The following is a 24686-nucleotide window of genomic DNA, read 5'->3' on the forward strand; positions in this document are numbered from 1 at the left end:
ATGAGAGTTTTACGAGTACTCCTAGACCCTGGGGTACATGCTACAGGCTCATAATTTCTGGGGGTGGGGAGAGGTTACCACATAACTGGGAGGGAGGCATTTGAGGATATTTGCTGCCTGCCTGTCTGTTAGTTTGTCCTTGTGGCCTACTAAGTTTGGCCCTGACATAGGTGCAGATCTGGGCAAGGAAGGGAAGTACTAGTACCAGAGTTCCCTTCCTCCATTTGAAACTCATTTGAATTGGATACATACTTGAATTAAGCTGGGGACATTTGAAAATCAAGTCAAAGTTCTACAGAAGTGTGGACCTACTACTTCAGCCTGTTTTAATCTCCATTTCTAGGAGGAGAGAAAGAGTAGCAAAGCAAATGCCATCCTATGTCATATAACGCCTGGAACAGGACTGAAGATCTGAGTCTCCTGTTCTCCAGCTTTGAACTGTGTGATTTTCAGCAAAGTGTCACAGAAAAGGTGTGTTTGGTGTTTCTTTTTTAGGTGTGGAAGGATTGCCAGCTGAACCATATCAGAGTTGCTTTTTCTTTGTTAGAAAGCTCTGCTCAGTCTCTTTGGTATCATGACAGCTATAAGGCAGACAATCTTAAGTGTTTGTAGAGAAGTTGCCCAATAGCCATATTTTAAACACTTCAGATTAAATCTAGGGCTTCTTTACCATTTTTGGTTTTTTATGTGTTCAGGCAAGATTTTTTAAGCATACACCTAAAATTGTGAAGTAGCACTGCAGGTTCCCAGACAGATGTTTAAAAATATGTTTTATAAAGGTCTGTCCATCCAGAACCTGGGATTGGCAACAGCACACTGCTGCATGTCCTTTGTGTGGCAGACCTAGATTTGTTACTGTGTTATGAGTGAAATGACAGGCACTTAATCTGGTGAAACTGTGTGGCAACCTACAGCTGTGTCATCTGCATGCCTAGGCATTGGATCCAGAATGCAGAGATGGAGACTGTTATCCTTTTCCAGAAAGTGCTCCCAATTTTCTCATCAAGATACTATCATCTTTTCTTTCTTCAAGAATGCAGCTCTGTGTGGTCTCTGGCTCCTTCTTTTCCTTCTCCTCTCACTGAGCCATTTCACACACTACGCAGAGACAGGTCAAGCATGTAATCAACAGGGAAGCAAACTGTACCTTGCAGCATGTCTGCCTGTAGATTTCCTCATCCTAAGCATCCAATGAAATGTGTGAGGTGACTAGTGGCCCACATCCATGTGTTAACTGTTGCCAGGTACAGCCTTATCCTATTCCAAATTGACCCTCTTTCTAGCATCATTGTTTACATCTTATCTAGGCCATTCCGCACCACCTCCTAGAATCTTGTGATTTCATCCTTGTTGGTCTTCCTTCCAGCCTCTGCTGAAATGGACTTTCTTCTATCACTGTGATCTCATCACTCAGTTCTTTATAATCAAAATTCAGTGGCAAAGTTCTTGGTTTACATGCTAACAGTGCCAGATTCAATCTGTGACAAGAAGACCTCAGTTAGGGAATTAGCAAGGCCATAAAACCATCAACCCTCACTAAGCCAGACTGGCTCCTATTTACTTTCCCAACTGCTCTCTTAACACCAGGAGCTCTCTAACCATACAATTCTGCATGCCCAGAACAGTACCTTTCCCAGCCTGATTTCCCACTCTGCTTCACCCAGGGAGCAAGGCACAGTCTCAACAGGGTGCCCGTGGTAAATCAAACCTTGTTACTGGATTCAGATACAACCGGTTCCCCTTGAAGGGAACACAGCTGTAAATAGATATAATTTATTTTAGGATTGAAGTAAGTTAGACAGCAAAAGGACAAGCACTTCAAAGGTAATAAATTTAAAGCTTTAAAGAGCATTCAGCACACAACAATTTAAAATAATAGAAGCTAACTCCTAGCACAAACACTATCACTCGCTAAAGTAGCATAACCATAAATCTCAGTCCATCAACCAATGCCACTGTGGACAGCATGGTTCATCCTGGAGCAGAATGGTCAAAGCTCAGGTCCACAGACTAAGAGAAGACTAAGGAATTTTCCAAAAGGTGGCTCATACCTCAAACTTAGACCCAGCAGCCAATCAAGTTGGAACTCCCGAACTTTAGAGATATGGCTATGTGATCTCCAACTTCTCCTTCATGATAGCATACCTCCTCCCACCACTGGTCCACCACTGATAGGTATTCTCCCTTAGACAACTGCAGGAGAAATGCAGGGAACAGCGACAGCCACTCTGTATAGCCTTCATAGATCTCACGAAGGCTTTTGACCTGGTCAGCAGGGACGGCCTCTTCAAGATTCTCCCCAAGATCGGATGTCCACCCAGGCTCCTCAGCATCATCAGATCCTTCCACAAGGACATGAAGGGCACTGTTGTCTTCGATGGCTCCACATCAGACCCCTTTGACATCCGAAGCGGCGTGAAGCAGGGCTGTGTTCTTGCACCAACCTTGCTTGGGATTTTCTTCACTGTTCTGCTGAAGCAGGCCTTTGGAACTGCAACAGAAGGCATCTATCTCCGGACCAGATCAGACAGAAAGCTCTTCAACCTCTCCAGACTGAGAGCAAAGTCCAAAGTCCAGCTGAAATGTCTTCGTGACTTCCTCTTTGCCGACGATGCAGCTGTCACTACCCACTCTGCCAAAGATCTCCAGCAGCTCATGGATCGTTTTAGCAAGGCCTGCCAAGATTTTGGACTGACAATCAGCCTTAAGAAAACACAGGTCATGGTTCAGGATGTGGACTCACCTCCCTGCATTACAATCTCTGCGCATGAACTGGAGGTTGTCCATGACTTTGTGTACCTTGGCTCAACGATCTCCGACACTCTTTCTCTCGATACTGAGCTAAACAAACGCATTGGTAAAGCAGCTACCACGTTTTCCAGACTCACAAAGAGAGTCCGGTCCAACAAGAAGCTGACAGAACATACCAAGATCCAGGTCTACAGAGCTTGCATCCTGAGTACACTTCTGTACTACAGTGAGTCATGGACTCTCTGCTCACAACAGGAGAGGAAACTGAACGCTTTCCACATGCGCTGCCTCTAGCGCATTCTCGGCATCACCTGGCAGGACAAAGTTCCTAACAACACAGTCCTGGAATGTGCTGGAATCCCTAGCATGTATGCACTGCTGAAACAGAGACGCTTGCGTTGGCTTGGTCATGTTGTGAGAATGGATGATGGCCGGATCCCAAAGGATCTCCTCTATGGAGAACTCGTGCAAGGAAAGCGCCCTACAGGTAGACCACAGCTGCGATACAAGGACATCTGCAAGAGGGATCTGAAGGCCTTAGGAATGGACCTCAACAAGTGGGAAACCCCGGCCTCTGAGCGGCCCGCTTGGAGGCAGGCTGTGCAGCATGGCCTTTCCCAGTTTGAAGAGACACTTTGCCAGCAGTCTGAGGCAAAGAGGCAAAGAAGGAAGGCCCATAGCCAGAGAGACAGACCAGGGACAGACTGCACTTGCTCCCGGTGTGGAAGGGATTGTCACTCCCGGATTGGCCTTTTCAGTCACACTAGACGCTGTGCCAGAACCACCTTTCAGAGCGCGATACCATAGTCTTTCGAGACTGAAGGTTGCCAATACAATACCTCCTCCCAACCTGAAACACACAGCTTTGCACTCAAGGTGTCCTTGGGCCAATTAACCACTCTCTGGGAAACTATCTGCAGAGATCAGCTGGGCACTCCCACTAGCTTTCAGAAGCAAGGTCCTCTTTGGTATACCATAATTAAGAACCTTCTCATACTCCAGGCTGCACCCAGCAAACAACCAATATGGCCTCGGGCAGAGTTCTACAGTTTGCTTTTACCCACTTAGCCTTTTCTGTCACACAATCCCTCGAAGTATCTCCAAAAGACTGGGAAGGTCTCCTGCCTGAAAACCTGAAAACCGGGACAGGTGCCACTAGTCAGAATAGGTCATTCTGAGCTAGGTGGGACAATAACCCGGCTCAGAAGAAGGCATCTTCCTGTGTTCCTTTAATACCTTTAATCTGGCTCCCTGTCATTGCTGTCTGCATTGAGCATCTCTTTTCTTTACAATATTAGTTCACCTGGGAAACATTTCTTGTCCCTTGCATTGGAGACTCAGGATTCCAGAGTGGAACCTCCCTATGTTCAGGAAAATACATGGTATTATTCTCCTCCTTGGATTGCCCTACCAGGGTGTCTTTGGGATACCACATGTTTGAAAGCTTCCTTTCCGTCACATATAGAGGAAAAGCAGCAGCGCAGGATGAAGTACTACAGTATTGGCATTGGCTGCCCAGGGCCCTCAGACAGGGCCTGCGCTGGTCCCTGGGACAGCCTCTGTGCCTATAACCTTCATATCGTGGTAGAGATTCAGTGTTCTGCCAGGGGCTTTTAGTGCCCTGACGCAACACTGTTTGTTTTGCAGCAGCAGAAGCTCCATTAAGAGTCAAACTAGACATTTCATGGAATGTATAACGTGGTGTGGTATTTGGGCTGTTAGCTGGTCATCTTTTAGGGCGCAATCCTAACCCCTTATGTCAGTGCTTTCCAGCACTGACATAAAGGCAATGCAGCTCTGAGGAAAGGGAACAAACATTCCCTTTCTTTGAGAAGGCCTCTGTGAGTGACACCCAACTGCAGGATGTAGCACATGTCCTGTTGGTACCGCTATGCCAGTGCTGGAAAGCACTGACATAAGGGGTTAGGATTGTGTCCTTAGTTGGTCATTTCCATGAGAGAGTGAAGGCTATAGCTCATTTTCACAACAAAAGCTATCAAGAAGAATTGTACTTCTTGTTTTATAAACATTAGCTATATTCAGGAATATAAGGAAGACATAAAGCAATTTTTTTGGTTCTTATGTTAGTGACCAGAGATGCATGGAACATATTCTGGGCTATTATTGATCCTTCAGTCTATTTAACTGCTGTATCTCCTGCAGAAAAGTAATGGCATTTGCACCTCCCAAAAACTTAGAGGGTTCCAAGATGCAAACAAAGATGAGCACATGGACACCCCTAAACCATCAGCTCATGAATGATAAAGTGAGTATCATGTACTTGTATAAAAGATGTCTCCTAACCTCACTCCACTACCTTGATTTTGCAAGCAGGTGGATCTCCACGCATCAATTGTCCCCTTAGCTCCTTAGGACTTTATCAGCTCTTCCTTTGCTGCTTTCCTTGTTCTGTTCTTTTCCCCATACCTTCTTCCTTCTTTTTCATTTTTCTGTCTCTGCCCCTGCAGTGTTTGTCTTGCTTCCCCTCCTTTTTCCATGCTCTTTGCATCCTTCTCTCGCCACCTTTGTGGTCCTCCTTTTGCCAAGTGCTCTGCTTGCTTTCTCCAGCCCACTTCATCTTCAAACTCCTGCTGTCCTTCCTCTTTCTTTTTGAACTCTCCTGCCACCCATGGCCCTGCCCTGAGTGCCATCAACTGTGAAGCAGCCAGCATCTTGAGGAATTCTGATACTCAGTGATGACATAGGACGGTCACATCCTCTTCCAGCCCCATGCAGCGGCTCAAGCCCCTACAGCCCCAGTTCTGCGTAGGAGGACATTTGTGCTCGAACCAAAATTCTTGGCATAAATGCTCCTTGGGATGGCACTTGGCAGTATCCCTAGTCCTGAATTGCTTGTCCAGTTCTCCCTGCCAGGTATTCTGCCCACATCCTGCGTAGTCCTCCACCCTGGACTGTATTCTCCAGTGAATCTAGGATAGCTCCTGTAAGTTTGCTGTAGCTGATGCTTCCTGGTAAAGCATACGAGAATGCACCGTGGAAGGTAATTACCCCTTGAAGGGGTGACATATCCACAGATGATGTGACCAAGGAAACCTATCAGACCTCGTTAGGATGTTTTAGTTTTGAAATAAAGATGGTTTTTGGAACCTGATAAAGCCTAAAGTCAGTTTTCAGGTAGAAATTATAATTTCAGTAAAGTAGGAATTCCTCCCTTCCTATAAAAGACCTATTGGACAGTTCAGATAGTCCCCTTGTAGCCTCCTGTGCAGTGCTTGTGTTTTCTCTGACTGTTTCCAGCAGCGCCATTTCTGGACCTCTGCTTCTTCCTGGATTAGTCACCCAAGCCCAATGTCTTAGATCTATGAGGATGATGATGTTAAGATCTGCTGAGGACAAGGAGTGTGGCAGAAAATGTACATGAATAAGCAGAGCACTTTTGCAAGAAGTATTGCATGGAGAGGTTTTCTGGCACTTCAGTGAGGTTTGTGGAAAACTGATTAATTTTGGGTTCAAGCCTAAGGCTGCAATCCTAAGCATTCTTTCCTGAGAGTAAGCCCCATTGAACAAAATAGAATTTACATCTGAGTAGACCTGGTTAGGCTTGTGCACTCAGTGTGATAGTGTGTGATGTCCCAACCCCAAGGAAGGTACCAAAATAGAACTCTAAAGAAAGCTTTCATAAAATATATTGGAGAATATTCTAGAATATTACACCATAAATAATAAAACTTATTTTTGGTTTCCAGTGTCAGCTTATGGGATAACGTTTGAGTAAGTTGTGTGGTGTGGAAGTTTTTGGAGGAGGGCTGCCAGGGAAGCAGAAAAAAAATTCTACCTGAAAAGCAGGGAATTGCTCCATTTCTTAGCAGTGCTGTCTGTCTTACTGATGGCATGGTCCACAACCATTGGTGCAATGAGGCTTGGATTGTGGTTGGAGGTGAAGGGAGGGGCCTCTTCACCCTGCTTCTTGTCTTAATCATGACACAAATGCTGTTATGTCAGTCAAATGAGATCACCTTTTCTCTAGTTTTTTTTTTGCTTCACTAATAGATAAAGACATTACTTTAATGGGCAGCAATGCCTGGAACCAATGCTTCTTTAATGAGCATGGATGACCATGAGATGCAGTGCACTCTGCTGGTTTGGCTTGGAGGTGGAGAGAAATGGTTTGGGAGTTAAATTGTAGTCAGTAAAGGAGACAGAAATGCCACTGGCTGTGGGGTGGTGATATGCTATTTGCTTTTGGGTGAGCTGATGTTATTTTTCAGGAGGAGAGTTGTGTTGCTTTAAAGACTGGTACTGTTGGGTAACAAGACATTGTATTCAGCACTTCCCTGCACCCCCCTTCTTTGGGGGGGCAATGAAATGATGAGTTCAGTGATATTACACCACCTTTTTTTTTTTGTAGAAATATGTGGAAAGATGCGAATCAGTGAAATGTACCCCTCCCCCATAACTTGTAAGTAGGCTCTCAGTTGGCAAATTCTGACTCTGCTTTAAACTGAGGAGACTTGAATGTTTGAACTTGTGGTGAAAAGAAACCTTGAGATGGGTTTCTTGGCATCGGATGATTTTGTAAAGGGATTAACTAACACATGCTTTATTTCCTAATGGAGTGTGTCACAACAAGAATTGGCCCAGGTGGGCACATAAGAGCTTGGAAAGCAAACATTCTCTGTTTCTGTGATCAAAGTCTATGAACCTGTCTTTGAGCACACAAATCACTCTTCCGCTTTCCCCCTTAAGGTACCTGATCCTGAATTTGATTATTGGACTATTTATCATTTCCCTGTAAGAACCAGCCTTTGGAAAAAAAAAAAAATCCCTGTTAGAGGCAGTGGGTTGGTCTGGGAGGGTTCCTTCAGTCAAGTGTCTCTCTCTCTCTCACACACACACAAACACACACACAGAGGTATAACTGTAGTCCATGCTGAGTGGACAGTGGTGTACCTAACCCATTTGTCACCTGGGGCAAACTAACATTTTGGTGCCCCCCCCCCGATTTAATTAATTAATTAATTAATTAAATTATTATTACTGTATTATAGAAGATTGCGATGTAAAAATGGTAGATGAAATCACTTTAGCTTACAAAAACTTGTGCCACATTACTTTGTTAGGGGTCAATCCTAAGCAAGTCTACTCAGAAGTAAAGTCCTATTGTGTTCAATTGGTCCTACTCCCAGGAAAGTGAGGTTTGGATTGCAGCCTTAGGGCCCAATCCTATCCAACTTTCCAGCACCGGTGCAGCTGCAGTGCAGTCCCAAAGTAAGGGAACAAACGTTCCCATACCTTGAGGAGGCCTCTGTGTCTGCCTCCCCACCACAGGATGAAGTGCATGCCTCACTGGCATAGCTGCACTGACACTGGAAAATTGGATAGGATTGGGCCCTAAATTGTCACAGGGTCGTGAATATTTTACAATCTTGGCACATCTCCCACACATATAGTTCTGTCTTGAGTAGATTATGAACTCTGAAAATATCTGATCAAAAGAATTTTCTCAGAGACAACTGCATCCTAAAGTGTTCTGTCTCTTTAAAATGCAATGTAAGAAGTTGTCCATAAATCATAATCCTGAACACATTTATTTGGAAACACTGAAATAAATTAAATTTACTCACAAGGTAAAGGTGTTTGGGTCCATAGAGTTGCACCAGAATGGTGCATTTACACAGGATATTTTTCAGGGACTAAAATCAGTGCATCTAATCCTGCAAGCTTGTCATAAAACACAACCTTCTTTTCTGGGGCATAGTTCCCTAAGTTTCTAGTTTTGCATTTGACATAAACACATAAACTCTCCTAAGCAAATATGCCCAGAAAATGACCGTGCCCTCATATGATATTTAAATCAGACACTTCTCAAAAAGTTACCTTTGCCTGGGGTGGGCTCCTTTCCAGACAGCTAAGACCCCCAAGCCCCTCCTTCCAGAGGATGCACACTTCTAGTGGGAAGAAAAAGTTCTTAATGGAAGGAGCTGACTTTCAGGCTGCAATCCTCTGTGTCAGTGGTTCTTGAACTTTTCTGGCCAAGGCTCCCCATTACAACACCTCACCTCAGTTACCCCAGAAATGGGGGTGAAAGTGTTATAATTATACACTAGAAACAAAAAAAAAACTGCTGCCAGCACTCTGAGGCTGCAATCCTAACCACACTTACCTGAGAGTAAGCCCCATTGAACAAAATAGGACTTACTTCTGAGTAGACCTGGTTAGGATTGTGCCCTGAGTTTGTTAGCAGCACACCTGGAGGGTTTTGGAAAGGGAGGAGAAAATGATGAATTTTCTGGGGGAGGGGAAGTCTTTGTTTTGTGTGTATCTGCTAATTGCAAACTGAGACCCAGAGACTGGCTGCAATCCTAACCTCACTTTCCTGGGAGTAAGTCCCATTGAACACAATAGGACTTACTTCTGAGTAGACCTAACTAGGATTGTGCCTTTGGCTTACAATAGCAGCCAACATGGGAAGTACCCCCCCCCCCAAAAGGAGGCAGGAGGAAAAAGGGGGATAGCTGAAAAGGAATGGGTATTTTTATTTTTAATCAATTTTTGGAGACAAAGCCATCAAGAGTGGCTTTTTTTCTTTTTTGAAGGGGGAGGAAAGAGAGAAAGGTGAGGATCCTTGGTTAAGCTGACACAGACCCTAAGCTATGTAGATCTACTCAGCAGTAAGTCCCATTTGAGTCAATGGGGCTTACTCCCAGGAAAGTGTGGAAAGGATTGCAGCCACACAGAACAAGATTACAACTCACCCCAAAGTCGATGGGGGCATGTTCGCACACATACACCCCAGCAGATGCAGATGCCACCCCTATTCCCCCCAGGCAAGATGGAGGAATGCAGCCTGGGGCATTTGGACATCCCCACCACTAAGAGGAGGCTGGGCTCCCTCCTTCCCAAGCAGAGGAAAGCAATGTGCTGCCTGTACTTACTCTTCCCTCCCAGTTTGAAGCCTGCTCCTGGTGGCTCCTGGGACCAGGTGTTGTCAAGGAGCACCCCAACGTGCTGTCATCCCCCTCTCCAGCACAGTTACAGCCTTTTCTTCTGAATACAGCTCCATTTGGAGCTGTACAAAGAAAAGGACAGGTGGGAGGGCTGATTTTGCTGCACAAGCAAGGTAAGTGCAGTCACACACACACACACACACACACACACACACACCCCGCCCCAGTGGAGACAGTGGAAAACTGCCACTCTGCCATGCGGGGGATGCCTTAGTTACACCACTTCTGTCCCACTTGTGGTTCCCTGGGAACATCTGCTTGGCTACTAAGGAAGCTGGACTAGACTGATATTGGTCTATTTCAAAAGGGCTGTTCTTATATTTTTATTATATGAAGGTCCTTCTGAGAGACAGTTGTCATAAATGTTAAGAAAAAAGAATTCACCTTGTTGTGATGTCTCTCCACATATCACAATGATTACTTGATTTGGTCCTGAGACTGCCCAGTTTTGATTACTTGATTTGGTCCTGAGACTGCCCAGAATTCAGATCATTTTCAAAACTGGAATTTCTACTTTGGTCACATTTGTCCTTTTAGCTGTTTATTATACAGTACAGTATGTCCAATTTTTTATTATTTATTGTTTTCTTTAAAGGTATTTGAAGAAAGAAGAAACTTGCTGGGGAAATGGGTAATGTTTTGTCTTTCAATCCATGAATCAATTTGTCTTAGTCATGATGACTCATGCCTTAATTACATCTAGACCAGGGACATCCACTAAAATTGAGTGTTGGGAGAGTTAGAACAGACAAAAGAAAATATTTCTTTACTCAGCATGTGGTCGGTCTGTGGAACTGCTTGCCATAGGATGTGGTGATAGCATCTGGCCTAGATGCCTTTAAAAGGGGATTGGACAAATTTCTGGAGAAAAAGTCAATCATGGGCTACAAGCCACAATGGGTATGTGCAGCCTCCTGATTTTAGACGCTGGCTACCTCAGAATGCCAGATGCAAGGGAGGGCACCAGGATGCAGGTCTCTTGTCTTGTGTGCTCTCTGAGGCATTTGGTAGGCCACTGTAAGATATAGGAAGCTGGATTAGATGGGCCTAGGCCTGATCCAGTGGGGCTGGATCCAGTGGAGCTGTTCTTTTGACCAGACCCATAATGCTTTCTGAGTTGGGCAGAAGGAGGATCAGGATCTGCTGGTGCACCTCTGCATGATTTGTGTTGTACTATACATTTAAAGACTGAGCTTGGTCTTGTCTCTGCTTCTGGGATGTTGAAGGTAATTTTTGATAACCGGGGTGGGGGTGGGGTGGTCAGGGTCCATGAAACTGCAGCCTCCTTGAATGGGGCATCTTGAGGTGGTGGAGCATTTGTCAGTGTCTGCTGTGTCCCCTTGATGTCTGTAGGTGCCAGGTCCGGCAGTGGGGTCCTCTGAGGAGGACTCATCTAGTCCTGGGCTGGTTCTGTCAGGGATGGTAATGGGGCATAATGCTCAAAAGCATGGTTTGCCCAATGTACACAATGTGTAAGAGCTGTTATGTCATTCCTTGCCTGTGAGATTTCAAGGAAACATGCTGGCTGCTGCTGAAAACAGAACCTTCACTAAATTGAGCTTTGATCAGGCAAGGTTGTTCTTATGTAGGCATCAGCTATGATAACGAATGAAGCCTTCATGAGCGGGGGCAATAGGAAGGCCTTCACTTTCATGCCTTGCTTGTAAGCATTCCAGAGGCCTTGCTGACCCCTGCTGGAAACTGTGCGAGATGAGTTTGACCCTTAGTGTGATCCATCAATTCCTATGTATTTAGCAGAGCCAGGGAATCAAATGTGTAATGGTCCCTTTCAAAAGATTAAATACATCATGGATCCTGTAGTAAAATTTACATCCTGTGGAAAAGTCATTTGTGTAAGGTTGTCCCCAAGTATCCACCAAATCCACATTTTATTTCCCCCCTCCCCCAGTTTGACAAATGGTCGGACAATCAGAGGCGAAGAATTCTGTTGGACCTCTTAGCACACTGTTCCCTCTCTCAGCTGAAATTCTGTGTCAGGCAACTGCAAGATCGTGTACCTGCTGAAGCACTGGATTTCACCAGAAGACTTCCCAGGGTGTTATCACTGTACATCTTTTCTTTCCTGGACCCTCGGAGTCTCTGCCGATGTGCCCAGGTAAAACTCAGCACATTGAAAAGGATGCAGTAGAGAGATAAAGACTAAAGAACTGAATATGTCTAAGTTCTGCTGATTCACTTCAGATGCTTAAAAGCAGCTCAGACAGGATAATAGTTAACCCCCTGTAACTTTGAGGATGAGGATTTCATTGATAGATTTAGAGGAAACCTTACGAAGAAACACAGGGAATTATCTTTTTAGGGATGGTCTTCTTGTGGGTTTTAAAGCCAAGGTTAGGTAAGTTCCTATCGGGGAGAATTCAGTTACAGAGTGTGCTGCTTTGGGACCTGGGTCTGTCCAAGTAATTCTTTGGGTATTTCCAATCATAGGATTCCACAAAGGTCAAAATCTATTCTGAGGATCAGTTTACATATGTTGTGGCATTGCTGAATTTCCTGTGTACAGGGTCTGATTCTAGTTCTCAGTGTTAGAATATGTGCTTTGCACACTGAAGATCCTAGCTTGGGTCTCTGCTATTTTCAGTGAAAAGGATCTCGGGGAAGCAGGGTTGGGGTTAGGATCTCTGCTAGAAACCCTGGAGAACCACTGCTAGCCATGGTGGACAGTACTGTGTTAGATGGACCAATGGTCATAGGCAGCATATGTTCACAAGTAGTGTTGGCATCCTTCAGTCTCGGAAGACTATGGTGTCACGCTCTGAATGGTGGTTCTGGAACAGAGTGTCCTCTCCAGTGCACGAAGCCTGGGTAAAGTAGGTATGGAGGATAGGCTGTTACCCATGCAGCAAATCCCCCCTCTCCACATCGCTGAAATGGTCCAATGGAAAGGCAGAGGCCAATATGGTTGGTTCCAGTGGCGTCGCAGGAGTTGCCAGAACGTGACTGTGTTCAGCCATGAACTGCCTCAGGGACTCCGGCTCCGGATTTTGCCTCGAGGTTGACTCCTGAAGCCTTTTCCATAACTGGATGTAGCCACAAGGCAGTGGAGGTTTGGGATCAGAGTTTTCCTTCTCTCAGATGAGCTGCCTTCCCAGGCTGACAAGTCCCATGTGTACCATAAGTACATAAGGACCCAGCAATATGCAATTGTCCTTATTGTTTCAATAATGAGATCTGAGCTGCCATTAACCTAGCAGTTGCATACGTAGGACATGCCCCCTTTCCCACTAGCTCAAGGGTGCCCGCACCCCAGCCCTGGGGCCACTTGTGGCCCTCAAGGACTCCCAATGCGGCCCTCAAGGAGCCCCAAGTCTCCAATGAGCCTCTGGGCCTCGTGTACTTGCTGGAGCCCGCACTGGCCCGTCGCAACTGCTCTCAATGTGAGGGCGACTGTTTGACCTCTCACGTGAGCTGTGGGATGAGGGCTCCCTCCACTACTTGCTGTTTCACATCTGTGATGCAGCAGCGGCAGCAAAGGAAAGGCAAGCCTTGTGTTGTGCAAGGCCTTTTATAGGCCTTGAGCTATTTCAAGACCTTCATTCATTCATATAAGTTCCATCTCTAATATATTCATTCATGCAAATTTATTCAAATTTTAAATGTAAATTAATTCTTTTTTTCCCTGGCCCCCGACACAGTGTCAGAGAGCTGATGTGGCCCTCCTGCCAAAAACAAAAAACTTTGGACACCCCTGCACTAGCTTATCGGGAGTTTGGCAGATGTAGGAATGGGTTCGGGATGCTCCCCTTGCCGTGACTGCTGCTTGATAGCGTTGCCAGCCCCCCCCCCACAGGTTCCAGCTAAGTGGAGGTTCTTTAACTTGGCCTCAGAGTATCCAGGTGAAAAGGCGGTTCTACCACCCTATTGCCTCTTCCACTGGTTGGCAGGCTCCCTCCTTGGGCTTTGAGTAGCAGGCTCATCTAGCAGAGTCTCTACTCATGGATCCTCAGGAAGCTCCCATTTCAACCCCTTTTCACATGCTCCATGCCTGCCTTATATAGTTCCTTCCCCTTTCTCTGGGTCCCTGTCCGTGTTCCTCCAACCCAGCTCTGCCCACCTAAGGTTGTAAAAAGGCTCCTCTCCTGCTTTAGTGAGTTCACATTTCTGGATAGACACAAAGGCACAGCTCTCTCTGTTCCCCAGTCCCAGTGTGGCAGGACCTGGCCAGTTGTGCTCCCCTTTGTTGGCCAGCTGCCATGCCTCTGCAGGCCAGGCTAAGTCAGGGGCTCGACGCTCTGCCCCACAAGAGCTCTCACAAGAACAAAGTGACCCAGCATTCCCAGCTGAGGCCAACACTGTCCTCGAGGGACTGACATGAGGCAGCCATGTGAACGTGAGCAAACACAACCCCCAGTATATATGAAAAGTTTGGGTTCAGCATTGCATGTGTGACCCAATCTTGCATCTTGAGTAGATGAAGGAAGATGTATTAAGAAATGCTACCTTGGAATAAGTTGCTGTTGTCAGCTGTGTTTTCTGAAGACTAAGAAAAATTTTTCATCTAGATTATATGCTCCAGCTGCTCTCCTCTTTTGCTGTTAGTGTTCCTTATAACAATAATGGTGGCATTCTTGGTGTTTGCAGGTGAGCTGGCATTGGAAATTTTTGACAGAATTGGATCAGATTTGGATGGTGAAGTGTCTCCGTTATGGGTGGTACATCAACTTCTCTCCAACTCCATTTGAGCAAGGAATCTGGAAGAAACACTATGTTGAGATGGTGAAAGAGCTCCAGGTTACCAGGCCCAAGGTACCTCTGTAATCCCTGGGAGAAGAAGCTTCTTGCCTAGCTGATGTCTGATGCATTAGCTGTCTAAATGTAAAGTTCTTTTGAGGTGGGGATCAGGCAGACTTGCAAGCCCCCATTTGCATTCTTAAGTATGAGAGTGCAGTAGGAAGACTGTACTGCATGCTGTTGGGTCATTGATCGGTCCCTTCAAAGTGTTGGGCAACAGAGAACAGGAAAGCCTGCCTCCTTTTCAGTAGATCTGTGTTTGGAATTCTCTGTGGAGTTCTAGTCTGATTTCCCCATTTCAAAAAGGATATCGCAAAGCTGGGAATGGTCAACCAGAATTGCACCTGATAGCGACATCCCTGGCAAAGAGTCATCTGTTTGTCAGTATGTGGAAGGCAGCCAGTTCCCCACACTTTTCTGGCCATAGGTGAAAGTACCATGGTGGCCAGTGTGGAAAAAACCCAGTATAGCCAGTAACAAGAGAATTATTACAGTACCTTGAAGTTCAGTTTGCTTTGCTGTTTTCCCTCCCATTTAGACTCCTCCAAAAGATGAATTTGTCGTGGTGGATGTTCAGCCCATAGGTAAAGAGGTCCTAGAGTTGAAACAGTCTCTGTCATCAGTTCTCCAATCAGAATCCCTATTAGGAAAGAAGATGAGCAAGGAAAAGAGCCTGCTTCCTCCCTGGCGTTCTTCAGATAAGCATCCCACAGACATTATTAGATTCAACTACCTAGACAACTTTGATCCCATTGAGCAAGCCAGGCAGGCGTAAGACACCCCATCTTTTCTTGCGTCTTTCTTTTTTTGCCATGCTTATGTTTTTATGCTTATGTTAGATGTTTGGCCTGCCTTGCCCCATGGTCAGTGGACAACACTGTCCCTTTCATCCTTAGAAGCAACACTGCTGTATTCTGTTGTTGTTCACAGTTGTTCCCATTTTAGGTGAATGGTAGCCAAGACTGCAAGGCAGTAACCTGTCCTAGTCCATGCCTTCCTGATTGACATTGCATCTAAAATTGCATTTTCTTTCCAAGTTGGTAGGAATAAGCACAACCTCCAAGATCAACTCTGGAAAGATTTAGTATAGCCTAGAATGCTGCAATCCTCTAGGCATTTACCTGAAAGTTAAGTCCCATGAAATCGGTGAGACTTACTTCTGGGTGAACATGCATAGGCTTGTACCATAAGGCTGCAATCCTATCTGCAGTTCCTAATCCTAACTGGCGTTTTCTCCCAGGTATGTGTATTTAGGGTTGCAACCCCAATCTCTGAAATGAGCGCTGAATGAATTGAAGGCCTAGGTGTCAACAGAGTTGTGAAAAGATTCCTAAGTTCTCCTCTGTCCTAGAAAACCCACTTAACTTTCAAGGCATAATTGGGATCAGCCTGTACCTCTTACTTTTATATGGTCCTTTGGTGCCTTTGTTCATCTTTATATTATACCCAATTCCTGGGTATATTTGGGGTGCTGATTCCAAAAATGGCATCTGTTTTACCTACACCGTGGCTTCTTCATGAGGAAGCTGCTTGAACCATTCACTAATGAGGCTATACTATATCTCCAAAACTAGACATTGGGGCAAAACGGATGCCATTTTTTGAATCGGCACCCCAAATTTATATCAAACCACCATAAAGTTTGGGAAAAACTTTTCTGACCCTCAATTTTGTAGGCCTGTGTAATCTTTTTAAGTGCCACAAGATTCTCTGTTGTTTCCTCTTAACTTTCCATAAAAATAATCTACTGTCCCCACTCTTGCAGCAGAAAGAAAGGCGGAGGGCTCACCCCAGACCTCAGCCAATCAGCCTTTCAGAAAAAGCGGAAAGCAGGCAGTGGAATGTACAAACTCAGGAAAGCAAAGTCCTTGGCAAGTATTGTGATCAGATACCCTTCTCAGCTAAGTAACATGCTCAGGGAGCCAAACAGTCTTTGACCATTGCTGATGGTGGCAGCAGCCCGCCAGAAAGTCCTTTTATTCCTGCCCCTCTGCCTATTTGATTGCAGGAGTCTGAAATGCGGGCTGTCACTTTAAGGTGAAATTTTTTTTTAACAAAGCTGATGCTTAATCTTGAAGCATTAATTTTGGCTTTGGGCAAAGAAGGTTCTTCTCGGATGACAGGTTTTCAGGAAGCGAGGTTCAGGGAGGTATCCTGGGGATCATCTGTTACAGGCATGGACAGGAGGAGAGATGCATCTACAAACATGCTGGGATTTCTGCAAAACTGGGTGATAGTTGGCTGCCTGATGTTTTACTTAGTGATGAAATGTAGCCATCTAGTGGGAGTAGTGACACTGGGAGGGGTGGAGGTGTTTAATCCTTTCTTAATCAATTTGAACCAGCCATATATGGTTGCATTTCACTGAAAAAGTGTTGGGAGAGCCCAGCCAACATAATGTGTATTTTGACTTCTCCCAGAGACAGGAGCATCCTCAGGGCACTTGGGGCCAAATCCTATCCAATTTTCCAGCACTGGTGCAGCTGTGCCAATGAGGCATGTGCTGCATTCTGTGGTAGGGAAGCAGTCACGGCGGCCTCCTCCAGTTAAGGGAATGTTTGTTCCCTTTCCTCAGGGCTGCATTGCAGCTGCACTGGCACTGGAAAGTTGGATAGGATTGGGCCCTTAGTTTGCTACCACTGAAGGTTAGATTTCTTAGATTTCAGTCAACTCTTATAGACATTTGGTCTCCTCTTGTGCTAGGTGCTCTACAGCTCCCAGAATAATGCAGTCCCCACCCAGAAGACTTGTGATGTTTACTGGACAGATTGAAAAAAAAAAAATAGGAATTTGGGCTGGGCTGGGAAACCAGAGACTGCTGGATGAATAGTCTGGAGCAGTGGATTATCCATGACTTCACATGGAGACACAATCAAGGACAGAAACAAAGAATGCAATCCTGTGTGGCTGCTGAGAAGTCAGACCCATTGAGTTTAATTGGACCTACTCCTGCATACAGGTCTTGCCTCATTATCCATTGGGGTTCCTTTGTGGAACCTTCAGTGGATTAAAAAAAACAGTGAAAACCAAATCAGTGGAAAAATAGACCCAGGTTTTGTGTTCTTCCATTGTCACCCCAGAATGCATTGGTATAGATGCTATACCGCATTCAGCCGCTATATGGGGTGAATAATGGAATCCAATGGAATTATAATTATTTAACACTATGAAGGTGGGAGATTGGATTTTGGTGCTTTTTTCCTTGTTACATTTAAAGGTGGACCTAGGTGTCAGGGGTGAGTCAAATCCATAAATACCAAATCAGTGGATACCGAGGTCCCACCTATAATGTATATTGCAATCCCATGCACATATACCTAAGAGTAAGCTCCACTGAATACAGTGGGATTTACTTCTGAGTAATTGCAGATTATGTGGGACAGAGGAAGCTTCTAGTTACCACAGTGTTGGCTTTGCTATCAAGATCAGCCAAAAGGCATGGATATCTGGCCCACATGAACCAGAACATACCAAGATGCTTATCATCATTGGACGGCCCCTCTCTGGGCACTCTTGTTTTCAGAAGTGAGGCAAGTGATGACCACAGAAAGGTCTGTCTTGGTGGTGGTGCTCTGTCTGTGGAATTTTCTTCCCAGAGTGAGTTCTGGATCTTGTGTCTTTCTGGAACTATGTGAAGATTTTTGTTTTTGCCCAGGATGTTCCAGGATGTTATTGGAACTGGGTCTGATGCTGTTTACAAGATTTTGCAGACTCTACTGGCTTTCTTGTTTTTCTGCATTTGGTGTTTTAACATATATTGATCTGTTGCCTTTTTGTACCTTTTGTTTTTTTTTTTATTTAAGATTGAAAAGATTTAAGATTATGTTTAAGATCACTATACATTATCCTGGAAGTCTTAAATTGAAGCTCAGCGTCTGAATGTTTTTTCAGTAGAAATAAGCCCACCCAAATCAAGTGCCTACTAATTGTGTCAGAGGCCTCTACTCTCCCTCCACTCTGCAGCCAAGGGCCAAGGTAGACATTATTTACATGGCTGGTTGTGTTTAAACTCCATGGGGCTGTCTGACTGCAAATCAGCACTTGGTTGGCAACCTTCAGTCTCGAAAGACTATGGTATAAGCCTACAGCACCCGGTATTCCCAGGCGGTCTCCCATCCAAGTACTAACCAGGCCTGACCCTACTTAGCTTCCGAGATCAGACGAGATTGGGCATCTGCAGGGTGACAGTTCACTTGCATCTGTGTATTTTCTGTCTGTTTGAGAAGAACTCTGCCAGGGCTTTGCCATTTAATGCGTCTTTCTTCCTTGTCCTCCAGCAGCCTAGTGCTGAGTTGCCAAGAAGAGATCAGGTAGATGAAGCCTGTTGTTGGAGCATTTGCTTCCTCTGGAGCTTTTTGTCTTGCTGTCATTCCAGGGGGAGGGCGGAGAGCAGGTGTGGTGCTGATTCCTGCTGCTCCCACCGTCCTTTTTCCGTGCCCTGCAGTGTCAGGGCCCCTGACATGTTCAGCTCTTGCATGCCCACCTGCTTCTCTTTGTGTTGCTGCCTGACTGTCAACAGGTTGCTGCTTTTACATTTAAGGATTAAACTCTACATTTCATACACTGTCTGTGCCTTCCAGTCATTCAACTGACTTCTGGGAAAATGCCTCTTGCCTTTTCAAACTGACATTTGACAGTTGTGCTGTTATCTGCATGTATTGCTTCATAATAGGTTCCTAAGCAAGTGTTTTGTTGTACCTAGATTTTCTTAGTGTTGTAAATGAGAAATTAAGCAAACTGATTTAAAAGACTGAATCCTATCCAACTTTCCAGAGCCAATGCAGCTACAGTGCAACCCCAAGATAAGGGAGCAAATGTTCTCTTACTTTGAGGAGGCCTCTATGACTGCCCCATTACCACTACGGGACACAGTGCAAGCCCTCTTGGCATAGGATTGGGCCCTAAGGCTGTGTTCTCACTCAAGTGATAAAAACTGCAGGATCTCCTACTCCAACACAGGCATACCAGGACACGTGGATCATTATTGGCCCCCTCTGGGTGCCCCTGCCATCAGGAGGCCACTAGGGGAGAAGACCTTCTCTGTTGTGGTGGCTCACATTTGGAATTTTTTCCCTAGGAATATTCATTGGACACCAAGCTGTATTTCTTTCCAAAGTCAAGTTAAAATTGAGAGCATTTGATAGATAATTGTTTTGTGATTATTTCTTAAACTGAATTTTGCAGTGAATATTCTTGAACTCTTTTTAATTATTGTGTTGCTTCCAAGCTGCTTGAACACTTGGTAGTGCAAAGATGGAAAATAATTTTATTCATTTAAAACATTTTTGTTTAAGATCAAATGGTCACTGTGGGGGAACTCTGCCTTGCTTTTTTCCTGTTGGAACTCGAAAGTAGGCTCCCTTTTCCAGTGAATGCACAAAAACATCTGCACCACCTCTGCTGGCAGCATAGGTGTCTGATTTGGATGAGCTGTGACACGGATGAAAAGGGGTTAATTTCCTCAGATTAACACTCCTCTAAAGTTATTGGCTGCAGTGGAGAAAATGTGCAGGTCTGTCAGATTTTTCTCTCTGCATCACTGTCTGCCCAACTGGGAGGCAAGCTTGCCCAAGTTCTTGACACACAAATAATGGTGGAGCTTTTGCTTTGCATTTAGGAGGTCCCAGGTTCAGTCCCTAAGCTGGGAAAGACCCTTCTCTGCCAGAAACCCTGGAGAGCCACTAGTGCCAGTCAGTGCAGGCAGTCCTGAGCAAGTCCCTTGACCTGTCTCAGCAGGAGGCCACTTCCTGTGTTCCTAACGACAATTCCATGGATTATTCTTCACCCACATCATATATTTTGGTATAGAATTTTTCTCAAGTGAAAATAATCTCTCGCGCACTTCTTCAGGTATTTAGGATTGATTGCTAAGACGTTTGCCCAAAAAAATTTGATCCTCCAGCTCGCTAAAATCTTACCTGAGTGTACTTGGTAGCCAGGTACACACCTGTTGCCCTGGGCTCAGGCTTTGGTGATGGAAATTGGAAGACATTTAAAGCACCTAGAACTTTCGGAAGACCTCAGGTGCCCTTTGGGTACTAAATCTTGGCGGAAACAACTTGCTCTTGTTTTTCCCAGCAACTCTAAGGACTAAAACCCTAAAAGCCAAGATAGCCAGGGCTGTGAGCTAGACACCCTTCCCCTCCACTTTGGGTTCAGTCATGAACTCTGTGCAGTCATGACCCTCTGTTTCTCTTGCCAAACTCCCTGTCCCACTGCTCCCTCCTTAGGGCATGGAGTTTCCCAGCATGCAGCAGGGTTTCTACCAGCCCCCCCAGGCACTTGCACTCCCAAACAGAAAACAACTGGTACAGCCAGTTGCTCTTGGGTCTGGTTGCAGCTGGACTGGCTTTTATTTCTGCCTACTGATTCAGAACCATGGAATCAAAATACTGTAGTACCCTACATCCCTGAATATAACAAAACTACAGTTGCATGTTACTTCCTAAGGAATACAGTATGCTTTACTACAAATCCACATTTTATCTACCTTGGTTCTTAGATGGTGCTCTCTGATGACTTTGACTCACAGCCAAAAGTTCCCACTCGTCCAAGCTGGGCAGCTCATCAGACAAATGGCTACACTGTGACCAAAGCAACGGCTAAGATCCTTGCCCAGAGCACCCAGTGGAATGCTGGGATACGACCAGCACCTGTCCGAGGCGTCCCAAAGCTGAGTGAGAAGGGGAGGAAGGCCTTTGTGAGGACAAGCAGAAGCTCACCAAGTCAGTAAGCTGCTTGTTACTGGTTTGAACCTGTCATCTGTTTCACACAACTTGGGCTTCCCACTGATTGCTCACTCAACAAGTTACTGCAGCCATTTAAGGCTTCCTGATAAGCATGCTCATAAGATGCATGCACTTGTTGCATTCATTAGTACTGGGGAGGACTGATTACAGGTAGTAGGTCTTGTCAGGGTTGTAAATGCCCTAGGTGGCACACTGAAGGGGGTTCCACCACACTGCCATCCACTCCCCCATACTCCTGTTTTGTGCCTTGGCCCTATATAGAGGCCTTTGGAGGACTGAGGAGGCCTCTCTGGTTCTCCAAAGGCCTTCTAAGGGACTTAAACCTCACCAAAAGAGGTGTTTCTGACCAGAAGAGGTGTTTAAAGACCCACCAGAGATCTTAGAAGGCCTTTGGAAGGCTAGGGAGGTCACATGTGGTCTCCTCCAGCCCTCATGCCCCCAAGACACGACAGGGTGGTGGCGGCAGCGGCATTCTGCCATCTCAGCCCTGGGTGGCACAGGGGCCAGGATCGCAAGTGCTCTGCATATTCAGAACATTTGCAGGATCACTGTACAAACCCAGAATGTGGTATGACTTTCTCTGTTTCTTTTTTTCCCTTTTGTTTAACACATGTCTAGTCATCATAGCCAGGCAGGCAAGGCTGTACACAACTTTTTGCATGGCTCAAAGCATCATTCCTCATTTTGTTTCAGTTTGTTGCTTCCACAGATTTTGCTCACCAGGCCTTTAGGGTTGCTTTTACTAAAGCTAGGTGTAATGCACTTTTATCAGCAGTTCTTTTGGGGCATTATGCAAGGCGTCCCTATTCAGAGAGACTGTGCCCCTGCCCTCAAAATGTGGTGGAGACAACTGCCCACATTGTTTTGCAATGTCCATACTATGATGATTTGAGATCTAAATTTATCTCCCCGATCTTTGGTATTGAAACGGGGATGCAGGTGGAGGAGCAGCTTGCTTTTCTGCTTTCTGATGTTTACTCGGATATATCACTCAGGGTTGCCCGCTTCTGTTATGCTGCACAGTTGGTAAGGAAGAGAATTGAGAGTGTAAATCTCTGTTTTTATGATTTTTCATATGTGTAACGGGGTGTTGGTTTTAATTCTGTGTATTTTGTTTTGTTGTTTGTGACGAGCTGGTCGGATGACCATAAATAAAGTATCTCTCTCTCTCTATCTCACCAGGCCTAAATATTTAAAATTTCATTGGATGTCAAATTAACCACAGTGTGGAGATGAGGGAATGCATTTTACTTTCTCCTCTCCTGGCTCTGAAAAATGGCCAGAAGGGTGCTATGCAGCAGGGAGAGGCAGGAATACAGACAAAAGAAGTGTGTGGTCTGAGAGCATCTGGGAGAGGAAAGGGACAGTAGCACTCTGGCCAGAGTGCCCCCAGGCTCAAGATAAGCCTCCTCTGGAGAAGTCCTCATTAGATAGATAATATAGGAATGAATGTGGGAAGGATTCCATTGCCTGTTTTAATCTTGTTAAGTGGCTGCTTTGTCATAGTTCCACACAATTAACTATTTAGCTTTTCTCCTCATTCCAGCCTCACCACTTTTTGAAAGTCAGCCCTGGCAAGTTCTGCTCTCCAGTCCAGGGTCAGATGCAAAGCAGGAAGATGAAGAAAAGAGGCTCTTCACACCACCACAGTTAGATTAGAAGGAAAAGGTGGTTGTTGCTCAACACGTCTTGCAGTCATGTCCTCCCCACCACCTGCTGGCCACAAGCCAGGCTGCCTTGAGGATTAAGAATCAAGGGGATAATCCACAGATTGATACTGGTTATGTTTTCCTTGGACAGTTGACCTGCAGCATTTGCTCAGCCAGCGATTTGCACACAGCCTTGGACAAAACACTGTCTCTCCGCCTTAGTTGCTAAGCTGTGGAATGGGAATTGAGAATGGCCTGCTTTGCACTGCTGTTGTGAGGGTGCTCGTTCTAAGGTGGCAATCCTATGCACACTTCCCTGCGAGAAGTTTCCATTGAACTCATTGGGGCTTACTTCTGAGTAGACTCACCTAGGATTGCACCATAAAGCACTTTGGGCTTTTTTGGTAATTATTTGTGAACTAATTTTGAGTGCAGAATTACATAGTCAGAAGGCAACAAAAAAGGGCAAATTATGCACTTTAGTTCCCTCATAATGCTGGACATAAAAAATAAAAATAGCTAACAACATGCAGAAGCATCATGCTTACTACCTTTACTACTACTACTACAGTTCCCCCTTTTGCTCCCCACCTTTTCCTTGTCTGCATTCTCGACATTTAGACTGTAAGCTCCTTGGGGCAAGGTCTTGTCATTTAAAAATAAACAGTTAAAAATATTATTGTGCTGTTTTGTGAAGTTTAATATAGAGCTTAGGTCCCAGGGACCTGATGGAGGATATTTCTTCACTGTGGCCTGCTCAAACACTCCCATCATCTGCTCAAACACTCCCAGGGCTTTGTAAGTTGGCAACTGAGGGAAAGGCTTTTCTAGATATGGAGACTTCTATGGAACTCTCTCCCCAGGGAGGCTCACCTGGTATCCCCCTTCTCCAGGCCTTTTAAATGGCTCTCTCTCCTCTCTCTCTCTTATCTGCTGTGCTTTTACTGACTGGTTTCTGTCTTGCGGTGTTTAAATTCAAAATAAAACTGGCCTGGCTGCATAGGGCTTTTTCTTTCTTTCTTTCAGACCAGGTTTTTCTCCCTATCAGTCATTTATTATACTTTTTCACTCACTGAACAATTGTAATTAGTAATAAGTAAAACAAAAACTTTAAAAATGTTGAAAAAAGTCATATTGGCAAGGTAGTCCAACTGACCCCTATCCAAATATCAGCTCAAAGATTTTTTTTAAACACTGAACTGGACCTGAAGCCTAGCATCTCTTGGTTGACTTAAATTTGAAGAGACTGACTGGACCAGAACTGGTACTGAGCCCAGATCTGTGGGAAGTCACCAGCACTGCAGCCGGTGCCTTCAGGATGGAGTTGGAGCCCAATATTATGAAGAGCTGCTTTTAGTAATCCCTTCCAAAGGCATTTGGTAAGGGTGGGGAGTTGGCTTAGTCCAAGCCCTGACCAACCTCCCCCCCCCAAGCAGCAGGGGTCACTCCCAGTTTATCTCCCACTCCTGATCTTCTGCAGTCCTTGAAATGACCTTTCCTAACACAGTGGTTTTTCACAGTGCAGAATCAGAGACCTCACTGCTCCAGTTAGGAGTAGGCAACTCATGTCCCTTGTGATGTGCCACAGGTCTGGGGCCTTTGGACTGTTGGGCCTGGTTCTGCCACAGTGGAGCCCCCAAATTCACTCTTCAGTCCTGTTTGGGAGGAATTTGGCTACTAGGCTTGCTGCAGGTACCTTGGGCTAGGCTTTTAGGGCCAAATGACACAACATGGCACACAGGAATTCATTATCAAATATCCCAATGGATTTTTTTCTTCCAACTTTAAAAGCAAAGAGGTGGGGATATAAGATTGAG

General features: G+C 45.3%; 1 protein-coding gene across 1 annotated transcript; it reads left to right on the forward strand.

The window, feature by feature from the left end:
- Nucleotides 1-448: 448 nt before the first annotated feature.
- Nucleotides 449-22981, forward strand: FBXO16 (F-box protein 16). The gene is made up of 10 exons (XM_066611981.1): nucleotides 449-471; nucleotides 4915-5017; nucleotides 10315-10350; nucleotides 11629-11835; nucleotides 14322-14486; nucleotides 15010-15242; nucleotides 16237-16342; nucleotides 18749-18781; nucleotides 20974-21196; nucleotides 22767-22981. Exons 2-10 carry the CDS (start codon nucleotides 4922-4924, stop codon nucleotides 22877-22879), a joined length of 1212 nt encoding a protein of 403 aa, XP_066468078.1. The 5' UTR covers nucleotides 449-471; nucleotides 4915-4921; the 3' UTR covers nucleotides 22880-22981.
- The last annotated feature ends 1705 nt before the right edge of the window (nucleotides 22982-24686 follow it).

This window comes from Tiliqua scincoides, chromosome 1, assembly GCF_035046505.1.
Source record: "Tiliqua scincoides isolate rTilSci1 chromosome 1, rTilSci1.hap2, whole genome shotgun sequence".
NCBI lineage: Eukaryota > Metazoa > Chordata > Lepidosauria > Squamata > Scincidae > Tiliqua > Tiliqua scincoides.

Coding starts and splice junctions, on each gene's coding strand:
- FBXO16 (XM_066611981.1), top strand. CDS start 4,922: ATGGCATTTGCACCTCCCAAAAACTTAGAGGGTTCCAAGATGCAAACA. Junction 5,018..10,314: donor ATCAGCTCATGAATGATAAA/GTGAGTATCATG, acceptor TTTTCTTTAAAG/GTATTTGAAGAAAGAAGAAA. Junction 11,836..14,321: donor GTCTCTGCCGATGTGCCCAG/GTAAAACTCAGC, acceptor TGGTGTTTGCAG/GTGAGCTGGCATTGGAAATT.